This window comes from Podarcis bocagei, assembly GCF_964188305.1.
Source record: "Podarcis bocagei genome assembly, chromosome: 18".
NCBI classification, from domain to species: Eukaryota; Metazoa; Chordata; class Lepidosauria; order Squamata; family Lacertidae; genus Podarcis; species Podarcis bocagei.
In genome coordinates, this window is record NC_138144.1 from 559,249 (window position 1) to 567,939 (window position 8,691).

The 8,691-nt window shown below is 50.6% G+C and overlaps 1 protein-coding gene and 1 long non-coding RNA gene across 2 annotated transcripts in view; both read right to left on the bottom strand.

The window, feature by feature from the left end:
- LOC308577789 overlaps window positions 1–6,405 on the bottom strand; it is a 166,552-nt gene extending 160,147 nt beyond the window's left edge. Inside the window, exon 1 of the long non-coding RNA XR_014003688.1 lies at window positions 6,012–6,405. This is a non-coding gene — a long non-coding RNA (uncharacterized lncRNA). The remainder of the gene's footprint in view (window positions 1–6,011) is intronic.
- LOC308577667 (interleukin-12 receptor subunit beta-1-like) lies at window positions 2,076–8,197 on the bottom strand. Its single transcript, XM_081178057.1, has 6 exons — window positions 8,072–8,197; window positions 5,723–5,878; window positions 4,667–4,810; window positions 4,360–4,456; window positions 3,254–3,338; window positions 2,076–2,577 (listed from the first exon to the last, which is right to left on the bottom strand). The coding sequence occupies exons 2-6, from the start codon at window positions 5,841–5,843 to the stop codon at window positions 2,305–2,307; spliced, it is 720 nt and encodes a 239-aa protein (XP_081034183.1). The 5' UTR covers window positions 5,844–5,878; window positions 8,072–8,197; the 3' UTR covers window positions 2,076–2,304.
- Window positions 8,198–8,691: the final 494 nt, after the last annotated feature.

An 8,691-nucleotide genomic window follows, 5' to 3' on the forward strand; every position in this document is an offset into this window, starting at 1 on the left:
GAGCTGCTTCAAGATCCTAGCTCACAGAGGATCACGCTAGCCAGCGGTCATTAAGTAAAAGTCTTTATTGAATTACAGTTTCCATTCTCACGCTGCTGTCTGCAACTCTACGTCTACTAGCTAGATCGGCGAGGCTCCGTCTGAGTCTCCGCCCCGTGCGCACCAACTTAATATCCTAGCCTTGCTCTACCTTTTCCTCCTGACTGTCCTCCTCTGGGTCCCTCTACCCCCCGGGGCTTCTTCCTTCCGGGATTCTTCTGACGCTGACCCAGACCCTTCTGCCTCCTTGCGCCGGGCTTTAGGACCCGGTTCCCTTTCGGGGCTGCTCACTGCGCCGCCTTCCTCTGCATTTGAACTTGGCGCGCGCGCCCAACCTTCCACTTTCCTCTTAACCGTTTCTTCGCTCCCCGATGGAGGTGTGGCCACTCCTGACTCCTGCCCTCCCTCCTGTGGTGAGCTGCCAGCGCTTCCCTCCTGGCTCCTTTCCTCTTCCCTGCTTCCTGGCGGTGACGCTGGTCCCGATTTCCAGCTGCTCCCCCCTGAGTCTCCTCTGGCTCTATCTTCCTGGGGTGCCTCCCTAGACGCCCCCCTTGCCCTGGCCACTGGTGCTCCTTTCTGTGAATCCTCTGATTCACTGGAAAGACTGGGAGATCTCGGGTCGTCGTCATCACTCATCCTTTCCTCTGTCTCCTCCCCTTCGCTCTCTGTTTCCTCCCTTGCCCGTGCCTCTGCACCTAAACCCCTGACAAGGGGCCACAGAGCTATGAAGAGGGTAGAGGGGTCTCAGAGGCAGGAAAGGGATAGAGGGGCCACAGAGCTATGAAGAGGGTAGAGGGGTCTCAGAGGCAGGAAAGGGGTAGAGGGGCCACAGAGCTATGAAGAGGGTAGAGGGGCCTCAGAGGCAGGAAAGGGGTAGAGGGGCCACAGAGCTATGAAGAGGGTAGAGGGGTCTCAGGGGTAGGAAAGGGGTAGAGGGGCCACAGAGCTATGAAGAGGGTAGAGGGGTCTCAGAGGCAGGAAAGGGATAGAGGGGCCACAGAGCTATGAAGAGGGTAGAGGGGTCTCAGAGGCAGGAAAGGGGTACAGGGGCCACAGAGCTATGAAGAGGGTAGAGGGGTCTCAGAGGTAGGAACGTGTCTCAATTCTACCTTTTCCTCCAAAAGTTGGCAGGCAGGCTTCTCCCCGCCTTCCTCCTTCGACCCCCCAAAAAACAACCCTGCCAAGTTAAGCCGAGAGAGACGCCGACCTGTCCCTGAGCTCACACTGCAAGATTTGAACCCGGGCCCTAGCCTGACGCGCTAACCGCTCCGCCGCGCTGCTTCGATGCACCCTCTTGCCGCCCTGAAAAAGAACACAAGGTCCCAGTCCTCGCGGTTCTGGATAAAGGGCCGAGTTCTGTGCCAGAGCGAGGATTCGAACCCAGGACACGGCGCTCTAACCGCTATGCCACCACTGCCTCTGGCAACGGACCGGAGGGCATTTTCCCATGACAGCAGAACCGGGTCAAAATCCTAATAAGTTTTAATTGATTTTTATTAATTTTTATTGATTTTAACATATAAATTACAAAATGTACCACAAAACTTATCACTTATACAATCTTTTTAGACTTCCATCAGCACCTCTGATGATCCACCGCTTTAACCACTTCTTGTGCATTTCTTAGCTTTATATTGCCTTTACATCTCTTAACAAATCATCCTTCCCCTTCTCCATTTTTGAAATACTTTCAATAATACTCCTCACAGAACTTCTTGCAACCCTACAAACGTCGTCTGATCTTCACAAATTCCTGTTAGTCACCCTCCATTCTTCAATCGTCGGTAATTCTTCTTGCTTCCATTTTTGGGCCAATAATATTCTTGCTGCTGTTATTGCATATAAAAAGAGCTTACATTCCTTTCGATTTATATCACTCCCCACAATGCCCAATAAAAATGCTTCTGGCTTCTTTATAAATGTATATTTCAACATTTTTTTCATCTCATTATATATCATCTCCCAGAAGCATTTCACCTTTTTTTACATTCCCACCACATGTGAGAAAATGTTCCCTCTTTCTCTTTACATTTCCAACAGACTCAAAATCCTCGATTCCGACCACTTTGCCTCGGCCTCTTCCTTTCCCGCTTGGTCAAACCTTCCCCAAAGCGCTTCCCTCGTTTCCTGCCCCCCTGGACATGGGGGGCATGAGAACCGGCGAAGAACAGCCCCTTCCCTCTGCCCCCCTAATGCCATCTTGCCCCCTGGCGGCACTGACCGCACCATTCCGGGGGTGCCAGCGAGCGGCCGGCGGCGCCCGCCTCATTGCAGACGTCCAGCCCCCCTGCCTTGCCGCTCGTCCTCCATGGGGCTCAGGAACCCCTGACTCTTGTACTCGGAGGGCAGGGGGTCCCCCGAGCCCGGCTGGTCCTCCTTGGGCAAGAGGGTCTCTTCGGCGGGGTTGGCCAGGGCCGGAAAGTCTGGTGCGGTGCCAGCAGCCGGGTCCTCTTTGGACGGAGACCTGGGTTCGAGAACGAGGGGTTCCGTGGGGCTGCTGGACTCCAGGGGCTGCACGAAGCCCTGCCGTGTTTGCACCTGGGGAGAAGAAGATTGGGGTTCGGGGTGAGCCGGGCGTAAATTGCACCACTGCCCAGAGGCGTAGCGAGGTCAAGGGGTACCAGGTGCGAATTTATTTTTGTCACACACCACACACACATTGCAATTTTCGGGAACGTTGACCAGAGTTACTGAGATTTTCTTTTTCGGCCGCGAGTGCAAATCCGGCGGTGATCATGCAAATTTTGCGATCGGCGGGCAGATTTTCACGACAGCGACCGCGCCAGTCACATAAAACCGCGCGCCAGGGATGCAAGTATCGCCCACAGAGGGGGTGCAAAAACTGTCTGCCAGTGGGGGGCGCCAGGCTGATCGCTGGGCAGATTTGCCCGACCAGTGGGCAGATTTTCACGATGACAATTGTGCCAATCGTGAAAATACACCCGGGTTTGCTAGTGCCGCCATGCCAATCCGCCCGGGGGGATTTTGTCACCCCTCCTAGGCATGACACCCGGGGCGATCGCACCCCCATGCCCCCCTCCCGCTGCCCACAGCTGTGTCTCGCACCCGTGTCCCCTCTCCTGACCCAGGCGGGCGTCTCACCCCAGAGGGCAGAGAGAGAGAGCCTCAGCCATCAAGAGCTCTCCTCCCCATTCCAGAGATGCAGTTTGAACCCAGAGTGACAACCGATTGCTCCCATTTCGCAGAGACTCACCTGCCCCGGTGAGGATCCGGCGAGGATCTTGACGGCTTCCGTGTCGGCCGGGTCTGGCAAGGGCGGGCACAGAACTTCCTTCACCCTGTGGCAGGAGAGGGAAGAAGGAGGAAAGAGGTTTTTCTGGAGCTCTGCGTCCAGATAGACTGTGCCTGGAGCTGGAGGCTCCATCAGGATGTAAGAAAAACCAAAGGGGACCCGTTTTTAGGAAAAAGTGTTTCGGGAAAGCGGCATGCGGGATTCGAACACAGGAGCGACTCTCTCCGTTTTCCGGCGACTAGGATTCGAACGTGTTTACTGCCTCCGACGCAGGAGGAGAACACACAGCCAGGATCCTGGCTATAATAGTCATCCTTAGCCCTTTCCTCCTCCATGAATTGGCCCGGTCCTTTTCCGAAGCTATTCGAGGTTGGCGGCCCCTTGTGGCAGGGAGTTCCGCAGGTTAACAGCAAAGTTGAAACAGGCCGGTTTGCCTATATGCAGAGGTGGTGCCACCCCCCAGGGCTTAGGAACAGGTGTGGTTTTAGGGGACGAGATTATTATTTTTTTGCAAATTCCTTCAGCGAGGCGTCTTAGAAATATGTTTTGGGGTGTGTAAGGGATTCAAATCTGCTTTTATTTCGGGGGCTTGTGATTTCTCTTGCCAGGCAAAGAAGCACAGAAACCGCCGCAGGGGAAAAACAACCCAGGATTTTGATTTCTGCAAAGGCTGAATAATAAGAACGGCAAATATTAACATCACCGCAACGTTGGTTTTCCCCCCTGATTTCGGAGCAATTTCGCTCACATCCCTAAACATTTTGCCAATCTTTGCCTTTTTGTCCATGTGCTGTATTTATTTCCCCCCCAATTTGAACTATAAAACGGTGATTTTTCAAAATGAGAGGACCCCTAAACATTATTTTTTTAAGCAAAAAAGAACTACAGATTACCAAGCAAAGCTAGATTTCATGTGCGGAACTAAAATACTATTTTTTGAAATTGCGGCGCAGCTTTTAAGCACCCCTGATTTGGGGAGATTTGGAAACTGGGGGGAAATGCATGCGGCGTCCATCTTGCCAGGAAAGCCCCCCAATATATTTTCCAAGCTTTTCCTGCACCCCCACCTCTTTTTGCAAATGTGGACGGCGCTGGCGGCAACCAAGGCCCCTCCGACGAGACCCAGAAGGAGGAAGCTAAGCGTCAGAGTCGTCTTCTTGGGATCTGGTAGGGAGACAGAGGAGGAATTCTTAAAAAACACCAAATTCTAGGAAGGGACCCCATGCGGTCATCTAGCCCAACCCCCTTTGGCTTGAACCCTTGGCCTTGAGATGAGGGTTATGGGAGGAAGAGCAGGAAGGAGGAGGAGGAAGAAGAGGACAGTCTATCACCGGCACCCAAAGAGGAGACATTTCACAGGGGGGTTGCAGAGACCTGCGGGGCGGGTTCGAAAGGCGACAAGGTTTCGGCAGCGGCCGTCGCTCCCGGCGGTCAAAACCTCGACTCCGACCCGGTAAGTGGTATTGGGCTGCAGGTCTGAGATGGTGAAGCGAGTCTCGGAGGCGCTGACCTCGTAAGCTACGGGCGGAAAAATGAAAATAATGGTTAATATAAAAAGTGGGAAGAGGAAGTCAACAGTACAATAAACTGAAAAGGGATTCAACCAAAAACGAAGGTTATGATATACGAAAAATACTAATATCGGTTGGAAAAAGGAGCCGCAAAAACAGCAAAATAAATAGCAAAAACAGACCTCAGCGTAACACTTAAAACGGAGCATGTTTGGCTTCCGAAAATAGGTCGCAAACCGGAACACTTGCTTCCGGGTTTGCAGTGTTTGGGTTCCAAGTTGTTTGAATACCAAGGCATTTGAGAACCAAGGGACCCCTGTATTTGATAAAGAATTAAAGGAGCAATTGACAGAAATCAAAGCCTCACCCAGAGAGAAGATCGGAGAACTTCACTTGCGAATTTACAAATTATTATATGTCTTAATGCGAATTAAAGTTAATTATTGTAGCTGCATTATAAGGGATTCTATCGAGAATGTATTTGGTTTTCTGCAACAGTCTGGAGGCTGAATTAAAAGGAAGCACGGGACAAAATTTAGAATTGGCTATGTATTTGAATTGGCTAATATAATATGGCGCATATTGGATATTTGTAATTGGGAAGTAATAAAAATTACTTAACAACAAAAAGAAAAACAACCCCAGTTAAAACAGTTTGGTTTAATCGGTGCGACCAAACAGGTGAACTTGATCCAAAGTCCGGTTTACACACTGGAGAGTCGGAAGGGACCTCATGGGGTCATCCAGCCCAACCCGCTGCAAGGCAGGAATCGAAGTACCCATGACAGATGGCACCCCCTTGCCTCTTAACCTGCCACCTTTGCCACCCCCTTTGAGCACCCCCCATCTCGCGGCTCGGCGGCTCAGCAGTGCTCCAGGCGCATTTCGCACCCGGGTCTCCCGCCGCAACCAAACTCACTGGCTATCTCCTCGCCTTGCTCGTCGTGCCAGCAGAGGACGTATTTCTGGAACGCGCCGGGGCAGCCGGCGAGGAGGGCAGGGGGGTGCCAGCGGATGTCGGCAGAGGTGGGCGTTGGCATGGCCACATCTGGGCGCACGGGGTCTTCGGAAGGCTCTAAAAGAGAGGGGAAGAGGGAAGAGGGACTCAGGGGAGGGTGGGATAAAGAGGGCAGGATCCCAGCTTCCAACAAAATATTTGTTGTTGTTGTTGTCGTTTAGTCCTTTGGTCGCGTCCGCCTCTTCGTGACCCCCTTGGCCAGAGCACGCCAGGCCCTCCTGTCTTCCACTGCCTCCCTCATGCTGGTAGCTTCGAGAACACTGTCCCACCATCTCGTCCTCTGTCGTCCCCTTCTCCTTGTGCCCTCCATCTTTCCCAACATCAGGGTCTTTTCCAGGGAATCTTCTCTTCTCATGAGGTGGCCAAAGTCTTGGAGCCTCAGCTTCAGGATCTGTCCTTCCAGTGAGCACTCAGGGCTGATTTCCTTCCGAATGGAGAGGTTGGATCTTCTTGCAGTCCATGGGACTCTCAAGAGTCTCCTCCAGCACCAGAATTCAAAAGCATCCATTCTTTGGCGATCAGCCTTCTTGATGGTCCAGCTCTCACTTCCATACATCAATACTAGGAAAACCAGAGCTTTAACTATACGGACCTTTGTTGGCAAGGTGATGTCTCTGCTTTTTAAGATGCTGTCTAGGTTTGTCATTTAACAAGATATTAAAATACAATAATTCCCTGTGGGCTCTCCGCGCCCTGACCACGGCCAAAAGACCGATTCTGATGAATCGGGGGAAATATCATGGGGATCCCCTTCTACGATTGTGTCAGAGACTTATACAATCTCACAAACACAGGAACAAATTGTTGGAGTTCGCAAAGCTGGCGGAAAAAAACCGACAAGCAAGTTGGGAATGAACGTTGGGACAAGCAAGTTGGGAACCGAACAAACATTTCTTCGAAAACGGGATACGTATAAGAAAATGTTGAAAAGGTTATTGTACCGACATAAAGTGGGCGGGCAGGACTTGCAGGACTGCTGTGATACGACGGGGAATTATAAGAGGGGATATTAACGGGGATTGCAAAGAGAATGCGCCAAATAAAACAAGCAGTATATACAGGATTGCGTGGCAGGAAGTCGCTGGGAAATTAAGAAGAACGGATGACGTGGTTTTCTTTTTGTATTTCTGTTTTGATTGTATATACATTGGTCTGTCATATCTTTTTAACATCATCAACATCAACCTTTATTATGTTCCAGAGACCCAACAAATCGTAACAAAGCAATACACAATTCAGACAGCCTACCTCCAGATTAAACAAGCATTTTGCTCAGAATATAGGGCTCATTGGTTCTTGCAACCACCGATAAAAACTTTGCCACTGCCAATGTTCTAGCGTTTGTCCGGTCTTCCAATAGGAACCTGACATAGTGAGCCTCTGATTTTCCTGGAAAAGGTACCAGCAAGGGTAATATCAGTTCAGCCCTGGCTTGCTCATCATTCGCACAATGAAACAAAATATGTTTTATGGAATCGATGTCTTGAGCACATGGGCAAAGTCTGTCCTGGTAGGGAACTCCTCTCAACACTGCAGAAGGAAAGACATTTAGTCTGGCTTTGCTGAGAAGCCTTCGATCGTTTGGTACTTTCAGGTTTTTAATGTAAGGTGTTAACTTAAAGACATGCCCATATTGTACTCCTACTGCCAGCGGACTGCAGACTGCATGTGATTGAGATTTTTTAACATCGGTAAAGCATTTTGGTAAATGTATTTGGTAAATGTATGATGTATTTGGCCATACATCAGTAAAGTGATGTATGGAAGTGAGAGCTGGACCATCAAGAAGGCTGATGGCCGAAGAATGGATGCTTTTGAATTCTGGTGCTGGAGGAGACTCTTGAGAGTCCCATGGACTGCAAGAAGATCCAACCTCTCCATTCTGAAGGAAATCAGCCCTGAGTGCTCACTGGAAGGACAGATCCTGAAGCTGAGGCTCCAAGACTTTGGCCACCTCAGGAGAAGAGAAGACCCCCTGGAAAAGACCCTGATGTTGGGAAAGATGGAGGGCACAAGGAGAAGGGGACGACAGAGGACGAGATGGTGGGACAGTGTTCTCGAAGCTACCAGCATGAGTTTGACCAAACTGCAGGAGGCAGTGGAAGACAGGAGGGCCTGGCCTGCTCTGGTCCAGGGGGTCACGAAGAGGCGGACACCACTAAACGACTCAACAACAACAAAGCATTTTGGAGGGTGAGGGGAAGGAACAAATTGCCTATAAACACAGACTTCGATCGCCCATAGACGCACCGCTCCTGTGGAAGAGGCGCACGAGGCCCAGTGTCGACCAGTCATTTTCGTCCGGGTCCCATCCGTGGACCGCCAAGCGGGTGCAAACATCTGGCTCCAGGACCCCTGAAAAATGAGGGCAGAGTCAGGGATTCGGAGAATATCTGAAGGGCCTGAAACCTTGTGTAACTGAGGAAATGGATGAAAGCCCCCCATCCAAACAATGACCATCATCAGCGCAGTGAAGAAAAAAACATTCATTTTAATTTTCATCCTCTACAATCCTGCCTTATTTATTTTATACTACAGTGCATTGGTGGTTGCTTTTGTTTTGTGGATCGATGGTCTCGCTGGATAGTAAAATTCACGTTCGATGGCTGTTTTTAAAAGTCTGGAAGGGATTAACCCGTTTTGCATGACTTGCGATGGGAAAGCAGCGCGCCTTGGTTTTGGAACGCTTTGGTTTTGGAATGGATTAAGTTTGAGAACCAAGGCACCACGGTAAGAATAATAATAATATCCCCAAATGCTCCCATTTTAGGGGGGTCAGACCTGCAGAATCAGAGCCCAAGAATGGCACTCTGATAATCCCCACAGCTGCCTGGTCTAGCGATGAGCAGCATCCCATAATACTCCATTTA